Source organism: Sinocyclocheilus anshuiensis, unplaced genomic scaffold, assembly GCF_001515605.1.
Source record: "Sinocyclocheilus anshuiensis isolate Anshui unplaced genomic scaffold, SAMN03320099.WGS_v1.1 scaffold1053, whole genome shotgun sequence".
In the NCBI taxonomy this organism is placed as follows: domain Eukaryota; kingdom Metazoa; phylum Chordata; class Actinopteri; order Cypriniformes; family Cyprinidae; genus Sinocyclocheilus; species Sinocyclocheilus anshuiensis.
Window position 1 is genome coordinate 2,323,358 of NW_015555711.1, and position 26,320 is coordinate 2,349,677.

Here is a 26,320-nt window from a genome sequence, read left to right on the forward strand (position 1 = left end):
CGCCAATAAACAAAAGAAGAAGAAACGTCCATCAGGGTTCTAATGACGGAAAAGTTTTGATTAAGGCAACACACAGGTATGTTAATAATAGACCAACGCTACTATACGGGATTATTTAAACACGCACATTATATTGCTGCTGTAAAACTCACTCATTTGAACTTTTGGGATTATTCTGATAGTAATTTTTAATAGCCTAATTTTACACAATTCATTTGCTTTCGATGTTTGAGGAGTGAGGAGAACAACGTCACCTCATTGTGCAGTTTTTGCAAATGAATATTAGAGCATTGTTAAAGCGAACCTTTGAATTAAAAGTTTGTGGCACTCGCTGACCGTTCAGTTGGGCGCAGTGCATCATGGGGCTTTGAGAGGTAGATGACAAGAATAAAAAAAAGCCATAATTGTAAAACGATTTGCGCTACAAACCAGTGTATTTATTCAAATAAATATCAGTTTGCAATATCAAGCAGCATAACGAGCTGTTTTGTACAGCTAAAAATAACTGGAATCGACTGACACCAAATGCCTTGCACATTCAAGTCACAAATGACTGCGCTTGCTCTTACGGTTAAAAATAAGGTTGGTAGAATAAAGGAGATGCTGTTGTCAAATTAGCTAGGTTTGCCTCTCCAACGGGCGTTTAGTTTTGTCTCGGTCAACCTTAAAGTCACATTTTGATAAGCATTCAAATTCTTCTTAATGTTTAACGGCGGTTGGCATCCAGCGTAATTGGTGCATTACCGCCACCAGCATTCAAATTCTTTCAACAGTTGCGTAAATGACCAAAGGACATCACTTCCGGTTCATGCGTTACCAGCCGCCATTACAAAAACGCCAGGTTGCGGTCTAACGTTACAGTATTCAACGCACTGTTGTACCGTGTTTGTAAAAACAGTAGGCCAGTTTAGCACTATATTGTATACATTGCAACAATTCTATCGTAATATGCAATTCCAACATATTATATCTACCTGCTTCGTCTTACGTTTTTAACCATTTATTTATAAATACATAAAGATTAGTTGCTATATGACATCGTAAGATCTTTTTCATTCGTATGCTAAATTCGGAATAGACTTTCTACTACTACTGCTAGAAATATAGTATAGCCTACGATGCATGTTATTCCGAAGTCAGGCTATTTTTCGTTCCCTTTTGCCTTTTTTGAACCGCTTTTCTGCTTTTAAAGAGTGATTACAGCACGACCAAATAACTTTCTAATGCGGGTTGTAAAAAGCATTTCATTGGTTGGAGTGAACGAACACGCCTCCATCACCAAACGAGTCATTGTTTTGAATCTGAAGAGACCGAACAAAGCTCCTGAGAGCTCCTGATATTTAGTAAGCATCGTTCACAACAACACAAATTAAGCGGGAGAATTGAAGTGATACTCAAACTTTTTTCAAGATCTCTTAGTATATTTGCAGACATACAACTATAACAAATTACGTTTCGGTTGTGAATGACTCGTTTTTTAGCGATTCGGTCGAGTAAATTGAAGACTCAACTTATAACACGCAAAAGACACGCACTGATCGCCATCTACTGGAGTAACGATGCCATTTACAAATCCGTGAACAAATCTTTTTGCGATTCAAAAGATTCGAGTCACTAGGATGAATCCAATTTCCCACCATTGACCTACAGTTTTCCCACGTTGCAAAACAGCAGAACGCTTTTGGGTTCAAACGCGACCGACTCCCCTAAATTCCGTCAAACCGACCGATCTGCTGATCCACTGAATTCGCGGCATCGCCAGAGGGAGGTCCGATTACCGATTCAAACACCGAACGGGACAGGGTGGTGGTAAGTAACGTTAGTATTAAATGTAATGGATTTTACTCTCTGGACATCCGAATAGTTGGTGTAACTTTAGTTGCTTCACGTGATAGAATTTTTAAAGAACAAAAGCAAGGCTTCAATAGGACAAACACATGAACCCAAGTGCTTAGTGAAGCTTTTATATAAGTTACAGGTTAAAAGGTTGCAAGCGGCATTCGAGTTTGTTTTTAACATACATTTATCACGTTACATTTACAAATACACATACCGTTGACGATATACTCGTGTTTTTGCCAAAGTATGTGGCTCACATAATGAACAATGTGTTTACATATTACTCAAGGAAAAACTTGCACTATATATCTCGTCTAAGAAATATACTTAAGATTATACTTAAAAATTGATTTCTGCCTTAACGCAGTGTTTGAACGTATAACATGATAAATAAACAATTGTTTACATACTGCAGTCATTTTAGCAGAACGTTTTATCACCGAACAGTAACATATTTGATAAGACGATTTTCCCGTGCAGTCCGTGTGTCCCACCGTGCAGTGTGGAGGAATGTGCTGGGGGGCCGCTCGCGCTTCATTGGCTTCTGCAGCTGTTTCCTCCCTTTAGATTTCGCGGCAAATGGAGGGGTCCGCGTGCGCATGCACGGTTATGTTCTATAACCGATTACTTTAGATGTAATAAGTCGTCTTCATCTGGGAGGATTCTCTGTCAAGGAGAAAATGTTTTGTCTTTGCTTCGTCCTTTTAAACAGGTTTTTTTTTTTTTTTTTGATGGTTTGAATGAACTAACCCACATTTAGCGCATATAACTTAGTTGTCTGCGGGTACATTAAAATGTTATTTATTACTATGTAGACTCAAATGTTTTATTCATGATGTTGAAGTTATTGCATACTTAATACTGTCTCTATGTATGTATCATTGTTAGGGTACTTATCTGTAAACAATTATATTGTCAACGTTTTCAGAGTGTCTCCACAGGTTTTCAGATTACAATGTCTCCACAGGTTATGAAAAAATGGTGGTGAAAGTGAAGATTGGAGATGAGAAACACCATCTTAGTGAGCTGCTGGACTGGCTCAATGACATACTGCAAGCCACTTTCAGCCAAGTGGAGCACACCTGCTCTGGTATTTTTGTTACCAGGCTAATTAAAAATGTTGAATGTTAGATATTTTTCGCTAACACTTTTATGGCGTGTTTTTCCAGGTGCCGCCTTTTGTCAATTGATGGACATCATTCACCCTGGATCTGTTGACATAAATAAAGTGAAGTTCACAGCAAAAGAGAATGCAGACATCTTGGATAATTACAATCTGCTACAGGACGCTTTCAACAAGGCACAAATCAAGAGAGTGAGCAATTAAATAACAAAATCGCTTTGAAAATGTTTGAAGCAATAAATGAAAATTCAGACTATGTTGGTAAATTAATTTATCATATAAAATGTGTTTTATTTATATGGCTATGCAGTGATCAACATGCAGTATTGTTAAAAATGCATGTCCCCCCCCCCCCCCTGAAAATATTGGATTTGCTTTCATGGTTCAAAGATCTTTATGATCACAATGTTGCACAGCAGAAATATAACACTCAGGAGGGTTTTGTTGAATGGGAAGTGGTGTCATTGAAATCAAGAAGAGAATTTGAAATCTGTAAGTGTTTACACTTTGAGTTTTTATTATTGATATTGTGACTTTTATGTAATTTTTATGATTTTCCCCTCTCTTTTTATTGATAGCTAAGAAGGAAGAACAATCTTCAAGACTCTACAGTCCTGTACAGACAAAATATATAAACCAGAAAATGCTCAATTTTAAGAAGGGATCACATGAGTCTTCCTTCCGAAATCCGGCCACAATGTCTTTCATTAGAAAGTATGGCTCACCTGATGCTGGGTCAAACTTTGCCAGCAGCAGGGATAGTCTAGTATTAGGCCAGAAATGTCAGGAAGACATTACAGCCTTCTTCATTCAGACTCCATACTGCCTTTATTTATTCCATGGAGTGGAGCTTCAGGACGAGAACAAGGCCATTGTTCTGCTGTTGGGCTTTTTTGACAAAGCTACTGGGGAAAACAAATTCCGATTGCTTGATGTTCTTCATCCAGAGGAAGAGACTGCTGATGCCATCTGTACATGCATTGTGGAGATGCTGAAGAAGTTTAGAATACCTCTAATGAACATGGCGATATTTTATTCAAATTTCCCAGATCATGAAGATCTTCTCTCAGGTCTGAAGTTGCTGAAACCTGAGATTGTGTCTTTATGTGGACTTACAGATATGGCAGGACGAGTGTGTCACAGTGGTGTTGAGAAAATGGAGATTTCTGGCCCGATTGTGAACCTCATCACAGAGATCTACAAGCACTTTCCATCTTTTCCAGATTCTCTACAGACTTTGCTTGAAGATGTTGATTGTTCGAACTTCAGTAATATCCTGACGTCCCAATGCTCTCTCTTCTGTAGAATCATCCAGAAAATGACTTTAGCTTGGTCAGACCTTGAGAAATACTTTGGATCTCTGGATGCAGATGAAAAAGTGATCTGTCGTCTTCTTAGTGATCCCAAAATAAGACTCAACGTCCTATTTCTTAGCCACGCTTTGCAACCGCTTTGCGATTTTCAGGAGACTATTGACCGAGGTGTCAGCGTGACACAGCTCCTCCAAGATGCTTCTCAATTAGTGAGATTCTACACGGCGAGTTTCCTCAGACCAAAAGCAGCAGAGTTTTTTCTCAGAAGAGGGAAGACCTCGCTTATACAGGAAACAGTGGGACATTTACCTAGAGGAGAGGTTAAAGTTGGCAAACAGGCTGCTGACTTTCTCCTGCAATGCTCTGAAGAGTTGACTGACTACTTGGAGACATTCCACAGTTCTGTCATCTCCTTCTACACGACTGTGACCGTTAATATTGTTGAATGTTTACCCTTCTCAGATTCCACCATGAGAAACTTGTCATTAGTGTTGTGTCCAGGAAAAAAGCTTGAAGTGACTGGCAAAATAGTTCAAGATTTAGGTGCCTGTTTTGGGGTTTGCTCAGGCCCTGAGAATGTCAGCTTACTCACAGATGAGTTTTTGGAGTACCAGTTCATTGATGGAGGTGACACACACCCAGCCGACCAGTCAATGGAGGAGTACTGGAAGACTGAGCTGAGAATTATGGGAAGGACATCAAGTTTTGGGAAATTAATCGTTAGCTTGTTGGCTTTGCCCAGAACATTGAAAAAAGAGATAATTTTTGAACAGGTGAGTCACTGAAGTATGAAGAGCTTGAGAAACCAAAATTTCATGTGTCTGTGACAAGATATAATTTCTCCCTTTTAATGTGACAGTGGTTATGAAAATTATTTAGTTTGTATTAAGGGACCTTTGATGTTTAAAATGTCGAGAGCATCTTACATCCATAGCAATGCACTGTCAACCGTCTAGAACATCCTAACATGACAGCAAGTTGTACTAAGCAAACATCTAAAGGTTTGGTTTGTATTTGTGTGTGGTTGTCTGTATACCAGATGTTTCAACAAACTGACTCAGATCTCAAGGAGATGAAAATGGAGGACTTTGAGGAGAAGGAAATGGCTGAGGATGATGCTACAGACAGCAGCTCATATAAAAGTGCTCCATCACATCTCAGCCCAGAGACTCAAGGGAGCATCGCATCTGGTAATGAGGCATACATATAATCCTTAAGGTGCATGACATATTGAGGATCCGATCTGTACTTACTTTGCATCATGAATGCATTTGAATTTCAGATATCATTGACTTAACGGAAATGGATGATATGGCACCAATAGACGTGGAGGACATTGCACCAATGGAAGTGGATGATATTGTGCCAATCTCTTCTGATTCAGACACAGAAAGCCAACATAACACAGAAGGTTTCAGACCCTGTTCAGATATACCAACTATTGGTATTTTCTTCTACAATTTTGCGACATTGAGACAGGTCTAAGTAAAACTTACTTTGCCCTTCTTTTTGCCAGGGGATCATCCATATGTGTCTGTAATCTTGGATGATGATGATGAGGATGATGAAATCACTGATGATGATGACGATTACAACTGTAATGCTGATGATGTCACATGGAATTATGCGGTAAATGTCTGCTCATTGGTTCAGTTCAGTTCTGGATATCTTGTTTAAACATTTTGCTTTCTCTGCCAGAAAAGAAAAGAAAATACGTCTTCTACACGAAACAATGAGAAATAAAAATACCTTTTTACAATACTTCTGTGCAATCAAAGCTGAAGTGTGAAATGTATGTGCTTTCAACTATTTCTTTAAGATGGAATAGGATAAAAGTATTTTAACATCAGAAAATGTAGAACAAGACTTTAGACTCTCCAGCCAATGAGTGCTGTTTCTCTTTTTAGGATGGTTACACAGTGGGTGAGATGGTTTGGGGGCCAATTGAGGGTTTTGGTCTTTGGCCTGGACTGGTTCAGAGCTGGGACAGCAAGAAGCCTTGTGGTTCCATGCGTAAAGTGGTTTTCTTTGGGAACAGGATGCAATCAGAGGTACAAAAATGACTATGCAAAGTCTTATGTTCAAGCTTTTGGATATTCTTTTACTTGAATATGTGTATATAACAAATGGTCTATTGCAGGTCCAAGCAGATGACCTCCTGCCCTTCTTTTCATTTGCCAAGTGCTTCTGTTCGAATTCCTTCGCTACAGTAATGGCGTATAAAGATGCAATTTTCAGTTCTCTGCAGGTAAGACATTTTGTTATTAGTGCTCTATAGTCCATGTACTAGCATGCAGTTTGTAATTTACTCTGATATTACAGCCTGGAAAAAACAGTTTTGGAAATCTAAGGCTAATTTCTAAATCTGGAAAAATAAAACTTCCAAATGTTAGTACAGAAACATATTTGCCTCATGTGTCTCTAGGTGGCTTCCAGACGCAGTAGAATGTTTTTTTCTCCTGAGACGGACTCTAAGGATGAACTGCTTAGAGTCATGTTGGACTGGGCTTTTGGAGGCTTTGAACCATCGGGTCCAGATGGACTTCAGCCTCAATCAGAATGCAATAGTATGCAACAAGCACCGGAGGATGCTCTTTGACTTGAGTGCTATATTCTAATGTGTAGCATGTAGTATTGTATGCTGTATTAATTTACTATATATATTTTTTTTTTCTTCCTTAGACAAGATTTATATGCCTCGATCCATGAATAGGAACATGGAAAACCACAAAGACCCTAAAGGAAAGTTATTTAAATTAACTGTGTCTCTCAGCAAACTCCCTGAATCCCTGGACCTGCACAATGGCTTGATAGACCTTGGTACAACAGAAGTTTATAGGAAACGCATGGATTCAAAATGGAATCAGAGATCCTGGCAGACTGTGAAGACCCGTAGAAAACAAAAATACACACAGAGGAATAAGCATCAAAAGATTACCCCAAGCGTACATATCGAGTCCAGACAGAACAGCCAAAAAAGACGTATGTACATCATTAATATTTATTGTTGCTGTTAAAATTGTGATGGCAAAGCAAGAAAAAATCTGGTGTTTATTGAAATGTTTTGACAGATCAAATGGTGCATGAATTTCTGGAAAACAAGAGAAACGTAGAAGGTCAGAAACCCTTTCATAAACATTGCAGCAACTGTTGATAATGATTGAAGTTCATCCTAACTTTATTTCTCCTCCTCAGAGTTCTGCTTATCATGTGGGAGTACACCTGTCGAAATCATCCACCCACTCTTTGAAGGAAGGCTGTGTTCAAACTGCAAGGTACTAAATATAGTTACACAGCTGTAGTTCTCTCCTCACATGGGTTTGGCTATACCAGCAAAATACTAATTATACTAAAAATACTATTACTAAATGTTGCATAAAATCATGTATACAGTCATACAGTACAGTACAATACAATCCTTCAGTGATGTGTCCGTTTATCACATGTAGTATAATTTCACGGAGACGCTGTACAGATATGATGAAGATGGCTATCAGTCGTACTGCACCGTTTGCTGTTCAGGCATGGAGGTCATTCTATGTGGTCATGACAGCTGTTGTCGGTGAGTGTTTATGATAAGGTCATGGGTTTGTTTCCCAGGGAAAGCAAAAATCTGATAAAATCTGTAGCTTGAATGCAATGTAAGTGTAGTATTTTCACTGAACCCCACTCTGTATAGTTAAATTATTTGGTCTTCACTTCTCTAGATCCTACTGTGTGGACTGTCTGGATATCCTAGTGGGTGAGGGGACATTTAACCAGCTGAAAAATGTGGACCCATGGACCTGTTACCTTTGTGCACCCGAGAGCAGCTCTGGAGCTTTGAAGCCCAGGCATGACTGGAGCATCCGTGTGCAGGAATTCTTTGCCAACAACAGTGCCATGGAGTTTGTTAGTCATCTAATACAGATATTGGATGATCTTCCTGATTTGTATTTGTATTGGTTCCAACACTGACATTTGTCCTCCTCAGGAGCCCCACCGTGTTTACCCATCAATCCCTGCTAACCAGCGACGTCCAATCAGAGTGCTTTCCTTATTTGATGGTATAGCCACAGGTAAAACTTCCTGTATTCTTCACCACTTGTAATGTAATACAAACTTATTATAGTCTGTTCTTGTACTGGTTATGTGGCTTATTTACATACATTTTTATGTTTCAGGATACCTTGTTCTGAGGGATCTTGGCTTTAAAGTGGAAAAATATGTGGCCTCAGAAGTTGATGAAGAATCCATCACCATTTCTATGGTTAACCATGATGGAAAAATCACTCATGTTGATGATGTTAAGAACATTACGAAAAAGCATGTATGGTTACAAAATAATTTCTCCTCTTCTTGTTTTTTTTTCCCCTTGTCTTTAAAGTGTTAGTTTACCCCAAAATGAAAATTCTATCATTTACTCACCCTCATGTCATTCCAAAACCACAAGACTTTTGGTAATAAAATATTTATGAAATCTGAGAGATTTCTGTTCCTCTACTGACAGTCTCTTCACCCAAAATTCTGATGCTTCAAGATGTTTGTAAAGAGATCAAAAATAAATCCATATGAATGAAAAAGTCCCAGTCTTCTGAAGAGAGACAACCACTTTATTTGATGAACAGATTTTGGCTTTTATTCACATATAAGCATTGATCAGTGAACGGAAATAGAAGCTTGACTAGTGAGACCAAACCTCATTGGTTCTTGTGGAAGTTCAAACATGCTGGCATGACCCGCAAGAAAGAACCTCATTTGATTTGAATGCTGTAAACATTCATATGGATTTATTTTTTGATCTGTTTGGAAGCGTCAGAGTTTTGGGTGAATATACTTTTAGTAGAGGGACAGAAATCTCTGAGATTTGATTAAAATGTTTTAAATGTTAAAAACCTCTCTCTATACTTATTGAGATTTAATTACACATTTGAAGAAGACTCCTCAGCAGTCTGCCCATTGAATTTATTCTCTTTCATTGTTCAGATTGACAAATGGGGCCCGTTTGATCTTCTCATTGGTGGAAGTCCTTGTAATGACTTGTCCATAGTCAATCCTGCTCGTAAAGGCTTGTATGGTAAGTCAAGATTTAAAGTTTGGTTAAACATGCTACTGCTGAGCAGGCTCAGTGCTTGGTCTCATGTCAAAACAGGAAACCGTTAGCATCATTCATTGCATCTGAGATCCTCTTTACTCTCTGCAGAGGGCACAGGGCGGCTCTTTTTTGAATATTATCGGCTTCTGAATGTTATGAAACCGAAGGAAGATGACCCACAACCGTTCTTCTGGCTGTTTGAGAACGTGGTGTTCATGCAAACCCAGGTTAAAGCTGACATTTGCCGCTTTCTGGAAGTGAGTGTTCTTCTTGTTGGATAGAATTCTCATAAATACTCTAAGCAGTTTATTGTAAATTTAAAAAGCTCTTATATTCTATTTAATTGTTCTTGAATCATAGCCTCACATTTTAAAGGGGTTATGAACTGCCTTTTTTTTTTTTTTTTTTTTTGTACTGTTCTCTCAGATCCACTTATATTGTTAACAAGATTTTTACATCAAAATTTAGAAGTAACAGGCTATTTTCTGTCCTGTTTTTGACCCCCCTCATCAGAACATTCTGTTTGAATAGGTGTGGCGGATTGTAGATTTGGAAGTAAACGCCCACTGCTATGATTGGCTAACAGTTGTGTGTGTTTGATAGCATACATTAATTCCTCACAGATGGATGCTGCTGTGATATAGATAAAAAACGCATAAATAATACATATCAAACAATGTTTAACAGACAAAGCAATAGTGACCACTTAATGAAAACAGTTACTCACACTTGTGTTGTGACATTACTGACTACGGATCCAATATAGTCGGCACAGCATCCTCTTTTAGTTTCAATCTTTTTGAAAATCCTGCTTCAAAATTGTCTTGTTTGTAAATGAATCTGCGGTAAAATGAAGTGAACAAAAGACAAAGTTTTTACTGACGTGATCTGGATCTTCATTAAAAAAAAATAAAGTTATTTAACTTTTTCCTAATATTGACATCAGAAGGATGGCAACGCAAACAATATTTTTCCACAGCTTGGCACTGCACAGCATCTTGTTGTCTTCAGAGCATGTTTTTCGTTTGGTTTCTGCATAGACCTGCACGATTGTCTCTCTTGTAAACACTACGTGTGCTAATCGGTTTGCAGGGCTTAACAGACAGTGATGATCTTCTGCGGAGGCGGTGCTCATCCACACTAATGCATCATAGAGTAGAACATTCCAAAAGCTGTCATTTTGGCAGACTGCCTTCAATATGAGCTGTTTTTAGACTAACGACAAAGTTTTGAGTTCTGAATCTGACAGGATGTTTTTATAGAACAATGACCTCTTACATGTCAAAAGATCAAGGGAATTCTGGTTTCTCAGTCCATGACCCCTTTAATTTATTCACCTGTAAAGTGGACAGTTTGAATTTGCTCTTATAACTTTTAAAGCTAAAGGCTAAGCATTTGAACCTCATACTGTTGCACCTTTACGTGAGCATGCCCATTGGTGAAGCACTATGGGTGGGGGCATAATCCTTTGCTCCTTAATAATTTTTTGTGTTTGTGGTCAAAACATGGGGAATTATGAGGGTGTGTACTTTTAATTTTCCTTTAGAATTTAAGGATAAAACATCTGTTTAGTGTATTTATTTATGTATGTATGTATGTGTTGATGCTGTGAAAGTGAGTCCAGCTAACAGAGCAAGATACTTCTGGGGGAACATACCTGGCATGAACAGGTGCGTCAGTTAAATTCATATGAATAACACACCAGCTTTTTTTTACTTGGAAAATACACTGAACTGTGTAAACTAAAGTAAATAAATATATTATACATCATCCATTATATTCTGTTTTGAGCAGACCAATCAGAGCATCTCAGAATGATAAACTCGCTCTTCAGGAATGTCTGGACCCTGGCCGCACTGCAAAGGTTTGTCATGAGCTTCTAACCAAAGATATGCAGTATATAGTTATTGTAATGATACCACTAGTGATGAGTTCTGAAGCTGTTATGTACTGTTTTGCTTGTTTTGCAGTATGAAAAAGTTCGCACTATCACCACACGGTCAAACTCACTGAAGCAGGGCACCAATGACGCCCATTTCCCCATCACCATGAATGGAAAAGATGACAATATATGGATCACAGAAATGGAGAAGTAAGTTTTAGTTCTACACTTAGCTATAAATAAAAATTTAAATACAAGTATATATTTTATTTATGCTGATTCTGACACTTTCACAGAATATTTGGATTTCCGAAGCATTACACAGATGTGAAAAATATGGGGCGTTTGCAGAGGCAAAGAGTGCTTGGAAAGTCCTGGAGCGTCCCTGTCATAAGACATCTTCTAGCACCTCTGAAGGATTACTTTGCTTGTGATGAGGTCCCCTTGAAATGAACTTGACATTGATGATTTTAATATTTTTCTGTCAGTGTGAAAAGACTCGGGACATGAGAATGTGTTGCTTTTAATTGTTTTACCTTTTTTAAAACTAAAATGGTATGACTAACTGAAGAATTGTTTAGAAAAATGGATGCTGGGAAACTGAAGAAGGTTGATTGCATTCTATTGAATGTTCCATCAAATCACGTCACTTTTTAAAAATGTAATTTTCTGAATTTGCAATCACTTTTAGCTACAAATAGAGTAACAAATTTGATGTGGGATTGAGCAAAATTAATAAAGTGTGCAGTGCTCTGAATTACTTATTCTTTTGTTTATTGGCGGTTGGCAAACCAGCTTAAGGTGCATTTCCGCCACCTACTGGGATGGAGTGTGAGGCCTTGTTTGCAATCACTTTTAGCTACAAATAGAGTAACAAATTTGATGTGGGATTGAGCAAAATGAATAAAGTGTGCAGTGCTCTGAATTACTTATTCTTTTGTTTATTGGCAGTTGGCAAACCAGCTTAAGGTGCATTTCCGCCACCTACTGGGATGGAGTGTGAGGCCTTGAACGAAAATATATACTATAAAAAAAAAACAACTAAATTGTTCTAATCAAATCTGTATCTCTCGAATATTTTAGAAGAAAATCATAAACCCTTAACTTTCTGTGCATTCTGAAATATATTCTTAACCTTAAGGTGCATTTCCGCCACCTACTGGGATGGAGTGAGGCCTTGAACGAAAATATATACTATAAAAAAAAAAAAAACTAAATTGTTCTAATCAAATCTGTATCTCTCGAATATTTTAGAAGAAAATCATAAACCCTTAACTTTCTGTGCATTCTGAAATATATTCTTAACTGAAATGTCATTGATTTCCATATCTCTTAAATGTTTCAATTATCTGAAGCATTGTCACTCAGTGGCATTTATGTCCTGAGCCCTGGTGATTTTTTACCCTGATAAATTATTATTGTACAATGCAATAACAAGTTTTTTTTTTTTTTAATCTAAGTTACATTTACTATAATAAGTTGTTATTATCTAGATATTCAGAGTTTTCAGATATTTTTAGTATTTAAAATCCTTAAACGAGTTACTAACTGGTACCAAATTAAACGAGAATCAAAACGACTTTTATTTTGAAACGCAAAGACAGAAGCGTATATTGGATGGACAGTCGTGGCAAAGTCTTCCAGTGTGTAAGTAGACATTTAGTCATATTTTACAATATTAAGAAGAGAAGTAAGGAATAACAGTATGTGTTAAGTGTTTACATAAGTGTCCTATGTGGAGGAATGGTCGCTGTTGGAAGGCCGCTTTCGCTTCATTTGCAGCAGCATCCGTTTCCTCTGTTTCAGTTTTCGCGGTAAATTGATGAGTAGCTCTGTGGATATGCACAGTACGCATTCTCAAAATATTCTTATCTTCCAAGTGTGACTACTGAATTGTAGACATACCAGTTGTAAAGACGTCTTCATTTGAGAGGGCCTTGTTCTAAAAGAGAACGTCTTTTCGGTTTGTTACTTTTCCTTTTAGCATTTGATTTGGTGTGCGGGTTAACATTTTCATAATTCCCTCACATTACACACTGACTGACAATAGTGTATACAGCGCTAATTAATGTAAGGTTCAATCAAAGTGCAAAATCGTGAAAAGACCAGATGTCCAACGTTAGAGCCTAGCTGAATATCGTAAAATAGGGTTCAGTGTAGTGAGAAGCTCAACAATCAAAATTAATGCTGTTTTAACGATGCGCGTCTGATATCAGCACATACTTATCATTTAAAAATAACTACGTTAATTACTCGTAACCGGCTTACTAACATGAGTTTATCGATGTCTTTATTAAATAACTACTTAAATGTATGGGACTAAATATGTGTTTGTGATTTCAGAGAGATTTTACACGTCTTAGTTGTAGAATCCAGATCATATTTTGCAGACTTACATTTCATACAATTTCTCTGCAGGCTATGGAAAAGTGTTGATGAATGTAAATATTAAAGAATCTCAGTGAGCCGTTGGATTGGCTTCGTGACACACAGTCAAGTGGCGCTCACCTGCTCAGGTATTTTTATTTCCCAGCCAATCAAAGCACTTCTTGAATTGGGTATTCCAGTCATGTTGTCACTGATGTCAAATTATTTGTGTGAAGTTGGTTATGAAAGTTAAAAGATCTTCCCCAAACATTAAAAAAAAGACACATTTCATCTTAAATATGAAAGTCTACATGGTGTGTTTTCCCAGGTTCAGTTTGATGTGATTCCCCTTTGAATATGTTTATATAATTAAGACACTTTTGAGTTTTTATATATTTATATTATTATTATATTTATATTATTGATTTATAGTGCAGTGTTTTTTATAATAATTATGATATGCAGTGATCAATATTATTTTTTAACCCCTGTATTTGTACCTCTTTTTATAGGAACTGGAGCAGACATTGTTGGTGAATGGTAACATCCTGAAAACATTCGATTTGTTTATGATCGTAGAGCTTGAAATGCGTAGGTGTTTACTTGGAGTCTATATTTGTTGATTAAGCATATTGAAAAATGAAATATGGTCATTGGTCTTGTAAACATAATGCCATTTTTATGACTGTTTGTCATGCTTTTAATTATAGCTAAGAAGAGGAGATGTTCATCAAGGCTCAAACAGCCAAAGTATCCAAACCAGAACATGAAAAATGCTAAAAAGAAATCAGATAATTCTTTCTCCTGCAATCCAGCCACAATGTGTTTAATCAGAAAGTATGGCTCACCTGATGCTGGATCAAACTTCGCCAGTGGCAAGGATAGTCTAGTATTAGGACAGAAATACTGGGAAGACATTACAGCTTTCTGCAGTCAGACTCCATACTGCCTTTATTTATACCATGGAGTGGAGATTGAGGACAAGGAGGCCAGTGTGGTCTTGTTGGGCTTTTTTGACAAAGTTGCTGGAGAAACCAAGATCAGATTGCTTGATGTTCTTCATCCAGAGGAAGAGACTGCTGATGCCATCTGTACATGCATTGTGGAGATGCTGAAGAAGTTTAGAATACCTCTAATGAACATGGCGATATTTTATTCAAATTTCCCAGATCATGAAGATCTTCTCTCAGGTCTGAAGTTGCTGAAACCTGAGATTGTGTCTTTATGTGGACTTACAGATATGGCAGGACGAGTGTGTCACAGTGGTGTTGAGAAAATGGAGATTTCTGGCCCGATTGTGAATCTCATCACAGAGATCTACAAGCACTTTCCATCTTTTCCAGATTCTCTACAGACTTTGCTTGAAGATGTTGATTGTTCGAACTTCAGTAATATCCTGACGTCCCAATGCTCTCTCTTCTGTAGAATCATCCAGAAAATGACTTTAGCTTGGTCAGACCTTGAGAAATACTTTGGATCTCTGGATGCAGATGAAAAAGTGATCTGTCGTCTTCTTAGTGATCCCAAAATAAGACTCAACGTCCTATTTCTTAGCCACGCTTTGCAACCGCTTTGCGATTTTCAGGAGACTATTGACCGAGGTGTCAGCGTGACACAGCTCCTCCAAGATGCTTCTCAATTAGTGAGATTCTACACAGCGAGTTTCCTCAGACCAAAAACAGCAGAACTTTTCCATAGGAGAGGAAATACCTCGCTTATACAGGAAACAGTGGGACATTTACCTAGAGGAGAGGTTAAAGTTGGCAAACAGGCTGCTGACTTTCTCCTGCAATGCTCTGAAGAGTTGACTGACTACTTGGAGACATTCCACAGTTCTGTCATCTCCTTCTACACGACTGTGACCGTTAATATTGTTGAATGTTTACCCTTCTCAGATTCCACCATGAGAAACTTGTCATTAGTGTTGTGTCCAGGAAAAAAGCTTGAAGTGACTGGCAAAATAGTTCAAGATTTAGGTGCCTGTTTTGGGGTTTGCTCAGGCCCTGAGAATGTCAGCTTACTCACAGATGAGTTTTTGGAGTACCAGTTCATTGATGGAGGTGACACACACCCAGCCGACCAGTCAATGGAGGAGTACTGGAAGACTGAGCTGAGAATTATGGGAAGGACATCAAGTTTTGGGAAATTAATCGTTAGCTTGTTGGCTTTGCCCAGAACATTGAAAAAAGAGATAATTTTTGAACAGGTGAGTCACTGAAGTATAAAAAATATAATTTATCAGATATCTGTGAGACAAAATCTGATTTCTCCAACCACTTTTAATATAAAGAGTTTATGAAAATGTATTTAGTTTTATTAGGGTTAGGGTTAAATTGTGATGATAGGTAAAGTGTCCTAGAACACTTGTTAGTCTGAGAAACTATGCTTGACTTCCTTTAAATGCTTGTAAAGTTAACTTATTCAGAACCTTTAATTCAAGTACATTTAGTGGTGTTTGCTGAGGCAAGAGTTTTATCTGGCATACAAAAATGGGTGGAGAAAAAACCTACTAATGGAAGTATGCAAATTCATATCTGTGGACCAGAATATTGTGAGCTTGAGCTATTTTGACATGGACCAGTAAGGAACTAACTAGCAGTGACCTAGCAAATGGATAGCAACATGCTAACAATCACCCAGACCAATTTACCTCCATAGTAATGAACAAGCTTTACATAAACAAACATCTAAAAGTTTGGTTTTTGTATTTGTGTGTGGCTGTCTGTATCTCAGGTGTTCCCACAAACTGTCTCAGATCTCAATGAGAGGAAAATGGAGGACTTGGAGGAGAAGGACATGGCTAAGGATGATGCTACAGACAGCAGCTCATATAAAAGTGCTCCATCACATCTCAGCCCAGAGACTCTAGGGAGCATCACATGCGGTAATGACACACTGGTTGTTGTAGCGACCTTTAAAGCTGAAAGACATGTTAGATCATTGGAACTTGACAACAAGGTTGTTAAAATGCTATCGAGGAACTGATCTCTATCTGCTTTGCCTCACACTCTAACAAATACGTTTGATTCTCAGATGGCATTTACTTATGGGACGTGGAAAACATTGTGGCAATGGAAGTGGAGGATACTGTGCCAATCTCTTCTGATTCAGGCCCAGAAAGTCAAAATCACACAAAAGGTTTTATGCCCTGCTCAAATATACCAGCTAGTGGGATTTTATCTCTTCTGAAGCTCTGGGACATGACCCAAATCAAACTCTGTCTTTGCCCGGTCTTTGTTGCCAGCACATCATCCAAATGTGTCCATTGATGATGATGATGATGATGACAAGTACAGCAGCAGTGATGACGATGACGATTGCAGCAGTAGTGATGATGATGTCATATGGACTGAGGTAAATATGTAATTGTTATTTGCAGAGAAGGGTGTTGTTTTGTTTCTCGATATCATGATTGAGCACACTGTTTTTCTCTACCAGAAAAGAAAAGGAATTATCTCGCATAACAATGAGAAAACAAACATTCCATACCAGGTAACTTCAACATTTATAAAATTAAAGATATTTTTTATTACATTTGTGCATTGTAGTAAAAGATTTCTGCGGCTTAAATATCACCGAAAAAAAAACAGACTGCGTCTAACAACAACTGTGATTTTAGGGGGGTTACACAGTGGGTGAGATGGTTTGGGGGCCCATTGAGGGCTTTGGTCTTTGGCCTGGACTGGTTCAGAGCTGGGACAGCAAGATGCCTTGTGGCTCCATCCGTAAAGTGATTTTCTTTGGGAACAGGATGCTGTCAGAGGTACACATATGAGTATACAGTCTTTTTTGTGAGCTTTTGGATTTTGGTTTTATTTACTCAATAAGAAAGATCATGTGATGAATATTTTTCTGTTGTAGATCCAAGTAGATGATCTCCTGCCCTTTTTTTCCTTTGCTAAATGCTTCTGTTCTAATTCCTTCGCTACTGTAGCGACATATAAAGATGCAATCTTCAATTCTCTGCAGGTAATGCAAATTGTATTTTGCTGGTACCATGTTTTTAGTGCTCAAAGATCCATTTACCTTGGTGCAATTTAGTGTGACAGTGTTACAGTCTGGAAAACCAGTTCTTGGAAGCAGTCCCAGCATTTTGCTGAATTTCACAGATATAACGTTTTTGTTTACTCTTTCAACAATCTTGATTTCTGTTCCTAAAACTGAGACTGAGACCTAATAATTTTCCATGCAAGTATGTGAAGAATGTAAGAAATGTTTTATACATGTTATGGTCTAGGTGGCTTCCAGACGCAGTAGAATGTTTTTTTCTCCTGAGACGGACTCTTTGGATGAGTTGTTTAGAGTCATGTTGGACTGGGCCTTTGGAGGTTTTAAGCCATCAGGTCCAGATGGACTTCGACCTCAATCGGAATACAATGGTATGCAACAGATTAGCACTGAAAGACACTCTTTGACCTCAGTGCTGTATTTCAGTGCGAGGACTGTAGTATTAAACTTCAAATTTGTTGTGTATTTACTGTGTTCATCTTTTTTCCTTCCTTAGAACAGGCTTTTATGCCACGATCAGTGAATGGGAATGTTGGATCCTCTCCAAACTACAAAGACCATCGAGAAAAATTATTTAACTTAACTGTATCTCTGAATAAGCTCCCTGAATCTCTGGACCTGCACAAAGGTTCGATAAACCTTGGGAAAAAAGATGTTTACAGAAGATTCATGCATCCAAAATGGAATCGGAGATCCTCGCAGACTGTAAGGACTTGTCGAGAACAGAAACATTCTTACAGGAATAAGCGTCCAACTCACTGCGAAAGTATGCAGGTTGAGTCCAGACAGAACAGCCAAAAAAGATGTATGTGCACCATTGATATTTATTAAAGCATTATGTAAACTTAAAAAACATCAACAAAAACAACAGTTAACCTGGTGTTTATTTGAATGTTTTCACAGATCAAATGGTGCATACATTTCTGGAAAACAAGATAGACATTGAAGGTAAGAAGCCCTTTCATAAACATTGCAGTATCTATTGATAATGAGTGAAGTTCATCATAATTTCTCCTCACCTTCAGAGTTTTGCTTATCATGTGGAAGTACATTTGCTGACATCATCCACCCACTCTTCGAAGGCAGCCTGTGCTTAAAATGCAAGGTACAGTGAAATTGCACTGTTGTAGTTTCCAATGATCAGTGAAGGAGTCAAGGAGTCAGTGAATGTAGGATTGTCAAGTTTCTTACTTACAAACAGACACCTGCTCTTGTTTAAAGGGTTTGGCTCTTTCAGCTAGTAACAGTTGTATAAAATCATCTGTATAAAACCATACCCAGTACTCTGCATAAAGCTAAAGTCCCTTTTAAGGCAAGTCAGTTCCCTCAGCAAGCTTTTTGGTGTGAGTACAGCTCCTATCTGAATCATAAAGTTCACTACTTTAGCTCAAAAAGCTTGTCCAACTAATGCTTATGTGCATGAATTAAGAGTTAACAAACAGGCGAATGGGTGTATGATTCTGATTCTGATGTGAACAGTATTAAATAGGCAATAAAAAGTGAAGTGGGACTTTAACCACCACTGAGCTCTACAGTTTCTCCCATTAATTTTTCTTAGATCTCTGACAAAGCTTTGTTTGTTTGTCAGTTTAATTTCACAGAGACGCTGTACAGATATGATGAAGATGGCTATCAGTCATACTGCACTGTTTGCTGTTCTGGCGTGGAGGTCATTCTGTGCGGCCATGGCAGCTGTTGTCGGTGAGTTTGTTTGTATTGATCACAAAACAGTCTACACAATTAAAGGGGTCATATGATGGGATTTCAATTTTTCCTTTCTCTTTGGAGTGTTACAAGCTCTTGGTGCATAAAGAAGATCTGTAAAGTTGCAAAGACTAAAGTCTCAAATCCAAAGAGATATTCTTTATAAAAGTTAAGAGTCAACCACGCCTACCTAAAACTGCTCGTTCTAACACGCCCCCACATGTCTACGTCGCGATGTGGGAAGATTTGCATAACGCCGCCCAAATGTTCACGCAAAGAAAGAAGGCATAACTTTTATTCTCGCTGTTGCCGCTGCCAGCATGTCATGGAGACGCTGTGTGTTTCGTTGTGAAAGTGAAACTACTTTGTTTGGTCTTCCAAAAGAGGACGATATCTGCTTCGTCATGCCTGGAGCTGATCCGTGCTGGTGTCGCTTCGGCCGGGACACGGCATCACAGTATGGTAGGGGCGTAACATTTCCGTCACACGCTTGAGGTATTCGGCCAATCACAACGCACTAGATAGCTGGCCAATCAGAGCACGCCTCGCTTTTCAGACCGATGAGCTTTGTAAAAGTCGGCTCATTTCAGAAAGGCGGGGCGTACAGTATGTGGAAAATAATGTTTTTTTTTTTTACTTTAAACCGCATAAACACATTTCATTACACCAAATACACAAAATAATGTTCTTTTTAGCAACATCATATGACCCCTTTAAAAAAAGGACTTGTTTTAGGTTTTTAAAACAAAGAATCATTATACATTTGAGATTCTGCACTATTTCTCTGCCCCTAATCAGATAAATAAATTGAATCACATTTATGCATGTTAAATGGTGCTGTGATGCAGGATAATTGCAAATTAGTCTCAATCGATAATAAAATTTGCAAGGGAAAAATACTAAATTAGAAATACACAAAGTGTAATCATTTTCACAAGTTTTGACCCAAATCTAATTTGGTCTTCACTTCTCTAGATCCTACTGTGTGGACTGTCTGGATATCCTAGTGGGTGAGGGGACATTTAACCAGCTGAAGAATGTGGACCCATGGACCTGTTACCTTTGTGCACCCGAGAGCAGCTCTGGAGCTTTGAAGCCCAGGCATGACTGGAGCATCCGTGTGCAGGAATTCTTTGCCAACAACAGCGCCATGGAGTTTGTTAGTCATCTAATACAAATATTGGATGATCTTTCTGATTTGTATTTGTATTGGTTCCAACACTGACATTTGTCCTCCTCAGAAGCCCCACCGTGTTTACCCATCAATCCCTGCTAACCAGCAAAGTCCAATCAGAGTGCTTTCCTTATTTGATGGTATAGCCACAGGTAAAACTTGCCGAATTACTCAACCACTTGTAGTGTAATAAACACTTATATTGTGTTCTTGTACTGGTTATGTGGCTCATTCAAATACATTTTTGTTTCAGGATACCTTGTTCTGAGGGATCTTGGCTTCAAAGTGGCAAAATATGTGGCCTCAGAAGTTGATGAAGAGTCTGTTACCATTTCCATGGTCAACCATGATGGAAAAATCACTTATGTGAAAGATGTTAAGAACATTACAAGAAAGCATGTACGTTTACAAAATCATTTTTTCATCCTCTTGTTTGTTTTCTGTTATTAAATAATAAAATAAAATTTCTGTGCACATCTGAAGACGACTCAACACTCATTGAGTTTATTCTCTGTCTTTGTTCAGATTGACACATGGGGCCCGTTTGATCTTCTCATTGGTGGAAGTCCTTGTAATGACCTGTGCACGGCCAATCCCCACAGAAAGGGCTTGTTTGGTAAGACACATCTGATGCATGTTGCACAAAAAATAACAAGCACCTTCTTGATCTGGCAACGTATAATCTGATTGCCTGTCTTTATTGGCAAAAAGGTTGGAAAACCTTGTCTTCATGAAGCTGAAAATTTGAATAATCAAAATGAACACACATCAAATATAAGGATTTTGTTGAATTACTGAGCAGACTCAACACTTGATCTCATGTTAAAACAGATAGCACAATTTGTTGCTTCTGAGATCCTCTTTACTCTCTGCAGAGGGCACAGGGCGGCTGTTTTTCGAATATTATCGGCTTCTGAATATGTTGAAGCCAAAGGAAGATGACCCACGGCCGTTCTTCTGGCTGTTTGAGAATGTGGTGTTAATGGAAAACAAGGTTAAAGCTGACATTTGCCGCTTTCTGGAAGTAAGTTTTCTTCTTTATTATGTTGGATAGAGGTTTGCTAAAGGCTCTCAGCAATTCTTATAAGTTTAAAAAGCTTGTATGTTAAGTTTATGAGATTTTTCTTGAAACCTGGGATCCGATTTTAAAAGAATGTTTAGTCTCGTGGTGTAGTAAGTGTGTGTGGTTCGTTTTTAGTGTAACCCTGTGCTCATTGATGCTGTGAAAGTGAGTCCAGCTCACAGAGCAAGATACTTCTGGGGAAACATACCTGGCATGAACAGGTGCGTTAGTCATTTCATATGACTATCACACTGACTTAAGGCACTCAACCATGTAAATTAAATTAATGTGATCTCATTTTATTCTGTTTTGAGCAGACCAATCGTAGCATCTCAGAAAGACAAACTGAGTCTTCAGGAATGTCTGGACCCTGGCCGCACTGCAAAGGTTTTGTCATGAGCTTCTAACCAAAGATATGCAGTACATAATAATTTCAATGACATCATTACATTTGATTGTGAGTAATTTACCGTTTTGCAGTATGAAAAAGTTCGCACTATCACCACACGGCCAAACATACTGAAACCAGGCACTGATGACCGGCATTACCCCATCATTATGAATGGGGAAGCTGATAGTCTGTGGATCACTGAATTGGAGAAGTAACTTTACTTTTTCTGCTATTTCAGTTTTATGTCTTATCAAAATTCATTCCCAATTATGTTTGATTTATGCTGACTCTCACACTTGTCTTTGTCAGAATATTTGGATTTCCGAAGCATTACACAGATGTGAAAAATCTGGGGCGTATGCAGAGGCAGAAAGTATTGGGGAAGTCCTGGAGCGTCCCTGTCATACGACATCTTCTAGCACCTCTGAAGGATTACTTTGCTTGTGACTAGGTCCCCTTGAAATTAACTGAAGTTGATTGTGCATTTCTAATATTTTTCTTTGAGTAAAAAAGACTCAGGGACACAACAGTTTGTCTCTTCATTGTTTTAACTAAAATTTAGAAACTTAGAAAATGTGTGTAGTGCTCTGTGAAGTGCCAAGATAATAACTCCTGTTTAGCTTTGTCTCTAGCTTTGATTTAAGAACTAAATTAATGTTGACTAGTGACTGAAATGAAGAGTTTTCATTAATTCAGGCTGTTTAATTTTATTTTTCTTTGTTTGTTTGTTTAAGCTCCCTGGATAGTTTAGTACTTAATTAAAATAAGTGAAGTGTCTATTTGTATCAAATGTTAGGAGAATAAAAATTACGTTCACCCCTGAACGTTTTTTTTTTTTTAACTCAAGTTTACATATCTGCAGCATTTTTGCTCAGAAGTCCTAGTTATTCTCACAGTGCTGTTCATTTTATTGAAATCACCATGATTAATAATATTTTGGTTTTTATTTTCAATAAAAATGAGCTTAATTCGAGGGTATTTGAAAGTCTTTACTGGGGCTTTAAATGAAACGAGCAGGAGGACTTTTATTTTGAAATGTGATTGTAGAAGCGTGTTCTGGATGGACGGCCACAGCATGGCAAATTTTTACCCGTTGTAAATAGTTAAATCTAAGTTTACAATGTTTAGAATAAAAGTTAAAAGTAGTTGTATTTGTGAGCCATTCACATAGTTAACAGTTTACAGTTTATCCGTTGTTTAAACATGTTTCGTCAGGCTGTTAAGAAACTAGGTATCTTATCATAATGTCAAAATTCGGTCAGTCAACACAATCTGAACACTTGTTTGTTATGTGGTATGCTTTAAGAGTTCTTATGAAGGCATTTCATTTAGAAATCATGCTTTTGTTTATATTTCATCCCGTAACGTGGGTCATTATCAAAAATGTCGACCTCGACATAAAATGTTACAGAAGTTTTGAATTAAGACCAATATTTTAGAATAAAAACGGGTGGTAAGTATTTAACAACATCATGGAATTATTACTAATCATAAGGACAATACGACTTTTTTTCTTTGTTTTGTTTTGTTTTGGTTATTTGTATTTATTTCACAAAAAAAGTGTCATTCTCATAAAATATAAATTTTCTAAGATTATGACATCAGCATCTCAAAATAAATTAAACCGGATTTTCAGCCTGTGACCCTTGGGAAAATATTTTTTTCTGGGATTTATTTAATTTGTGTGTGTGTTTGGAAAAGTCATGTTTGTCACCATATTTTGAAAATGACCTATGCCAAATACACAAGTTAATTTCCATATTAGTAGAACTTGTGTACACGAAAAGCATTGTGTAGCTTAAGCAATTTACAAGATGTTTACCTTTAAGTATTTTATAGGTAACACAAATCCACGTTGAAAACGGATTCTTTCTCGATATTCCCTGAGGTATTCTTTGCATGTATGCTGCCTAATCCCCACTGAAAACTGAATAGTATTTATTAATAATTACAGATACTTTGATGCCAGATGCTGGAAAACAACTTGTGACAACAGCAATTAAATGTGTGGTAGTTGGAGATGGAGCCGTGGGTAAAACCTGCCTTTTGGTTTCATTTACAAACAAGTTCCCATCAGAACCAACAGTAAGGATTTTTTACATTTATGCATGCAATACTATTGCTCTCTTTGGTATGTTTATCTTGACTGGCTTAAGAAATAAATAATACAGCCCATGTGCCTATTATCAGTGATAACTGCTGAATAGACAGTTATCCCATCCCAGGAATCCCATCACTTGCAACACATATTGAAAAAAATCATCAGTGTAGTGTCAATTCAGTTGCTTTGTCATGTTTTACTTTTTTTTTCTCTCTCTCTCTCTCTCTCTCTCAGGTGTTTGATAACCAAGCTGTGACTGTAATGGTTGATGGTGAACCGTATACCATTCGATTATTTGATGCTGCAGGTATGATGATAACACTATTCGTGAAGCATTGTCAACTTATCTTGAAAAAGTGTCTCAACAGTTGGCACAAGAACTGATCCTGACAAATCGAAATATATTTCAATATTTTGTAGGTCAGGATCAATTACGACCCTTATACTATCCCCAAACTGATGTCTTCTTAGTTTGTTTCTCTGTAGTTTCTCTGTCCTCCTTTGAAAATGTAAAAGAAAAGGTGAGTCTTTCAATGATCTGTCAGTCGTGTGGAATAATGTGTTTGTTGCTAACAACAGTTCATTTGTAATGCAGTGGGTGCCTGAGATAACTTATCACTCTCCGAAAACCCCCTTTCTGCTGGTTGGAACTCAGATTGACCTTCGAGATGATCCTGTAACTATTGCAAGGCTTGCAAAAAACAAACAAAAGCCAATCAAACCAGAGACAGCTGAAAAACTAGCCAGAGACTTAAAGGCAGTGAAATATGTTGAATGCTCTGCTCTAACGCAGGTGGGTATGCTTGTCACTGTGTTCGGTTTATAAAGCCATGTTTTAAATGTTTTTCTTTATTTGTATAACCAAGCAATTCACTTTTTTCCCCCTTTGTTACAGAAAGGACTCAAGAATGTATTTGATGAGGCGATATTAGCAGCTCTAGAGCCCCCAGGATCCCAGAAGACATGCAAATGTGTGGTTTTATGAACTGGACACAGAAGCATCATCAAAGACAAATCTGGGTGTAAACCAATAGGATTGTTTTATTTTTTGTACAGGTTTTTATCAGGAAAGTAACAGTAGCTATTACTCAACAGGTTTTTTCCCTATCATTTACCTTGGTGCTCATATCACATGATGAGATGATATGTGTGCAAATTTTACTATAGTGCCTTTAAGACTTTGACACTTCACAACAAAGATATTCAGGTATATGGTAGGTTAGAGTGAGATAAGTTGTGCCACTTTTTATTTAATTAGTCTAATAAGGAAGGAACATTTTGAAGTAAATACTGTGTGGATGTCTGTCATCAGCTTAATTTAGAAGACTTTACAGAGCCATATGAATATGTCTTGTCCCACATTAGGGGTAAGTTGTTATGTCAAGTTGAGTCACTGGGGAATATCTGAGAGATTTGTATTTTAAATAAAAGTATGAAAAAATATTTATACAGAAACTATCTTCCTCTGAAAATATCGATATTATTCCAATGTGGTGACAAAAATATACATGGTTTTATACATTGCCACTTGACCAAAAAGTATATACCTTTTTATATACCCAAGTATATACATTTTTAGACTAGGATAAAGAGTGAAAAAATGATCAAAATCACTTTTTCTCATGTTATTTCTCTAGCATGTGCAGCTGTATAAGATCGGCCCTTTTTAAATATTTGGTCACATGATGAAAATTAATTTAGGGGGCGATACGTCTTTCCCACTGCTACATTTTAGCTCAGTCCCCCAATACTTTAATTTTAAGCAATCCTTTCAAACAGTAGCAGTTGCATATATGCAATTGTACATATTAAAATAAACATTTAAAAATGATTACAATGTGGATAGAGATAAATTCATGTTAGGGGAACATGTCTGAAATGATGGCCCTCCTTATTAACACAAAACATGAATGACTCTGTTTAAAGGGATAGTTCACCCAAAAAATAAAATTCTGTCATTAATTACCCTCATCACGTCAACCCTCTACGGACACCTTGGCAATTGAATCGCCATTGGCTAGTACATTTTTTAGTTTACTCGCCAGACTATATAATAAATTTTTGTAAAATGGCAGTTTTTTTTTAATATCTGAAAGTACACTCTTAACATCAGTCAGTCAAGCATTATAATATGATAATCAAGTATTATTTAATGATATAACTTTAGTAATTATAATTAAAACTTGATAACCATTTATTAGTCATTTTGACTGAACTTAGGACTGGTGGTGCTGCTTTTTTGGTCATTCAGTGTTTCTGTAAAATAACTTGGGGGGGGGGG

At 37.5% G+C, this 26,320-nt stretch overlaps 2 protein-coding genes across 4 annotated transcripts; both read left to right on the top strand.

Annotated features, from left to right (window-relative positions):
- The first annotated feature begins 829 nt into the window (after positions 1–829).
- LOC107672008 (uncharacterized) lies at positions 830–22,752 on the top strand. Its single transcript, XM_016465047.1, has 25 exons — positions 830–1,809; positions 2,807–2,929; positions 3,009–3,154; positions 14,111–14,189; positions 14,309–15,804; positions 16,332–16,482; positions 16,632–16,736; positions 16,843–16,952; positions 17,037–17,090; positions 17,218–17,361; positions 17,460–17,567; positions 17,836–17,977; positions 18,103–18,411; positions 18,510–18,554; positions 18,632–18,711; positions 19,195–19,307; positions 20,286–20,469; positions 20,552–20,636; positions 20,738–20,883; positions 21,010–21,100; positions 21,360–21,508; positions 21,683–21,768; positions 21,865–21,934; positions 22,028–22,149; positions 22,248–22,752. Exons 2-25 carry the CDS (start codon positions 2,818–2,820, stop codon positions 22,387–22,389), a joined length of 4,269 nt encoding a protein of 1,422 aa, XP_016320533.1. The 5' UTR covers positions 830–1,809; positions 2,807–2,817; the 3' UTR covers positions 22,390–22,752.
- A 204-nt stretch (positions 22,753–22,956) lies between these two features.
- On the top strand, positions 22,957–25,689 carry cdc42l2 (cell division cycle 42 like 2). 3 transcript variants are annotated; one of them, XM_016465049.1, is made up of 6 exons: positions 22,957–23,195; positions 23,893–24,023; positions 24,274–24,346; positions 24,460–24,560; positions 24,635–24,832; positions 24,935–25,689. In XM_016465049.1, exons 1-6 carry the CDS (start codon positions 23,183–23,185, stop codon positions 25,022–25,024), a joined length of 606 nt encoding a protein of 201 aa, XP_016320535.1. In that variant the 5' UTR covers positions 22,957–23,182; the 3' UTR covers positions 25,025–25,689. The 3 variants fall into 3 exon arrangements, with proteins under 3 accessions (XP_016320535.1, XP_016320536.1, XP_016320534.1); XM_016465050.1 differs by having other exon boundaries at positions 22,959–23,232; XM_016465048.1 differs by having other exon boundaries at positions 22,959–23,169.
- The last annotated feature ends 631 nt before the right edge of the window (positions 25,690–26,320 follow it).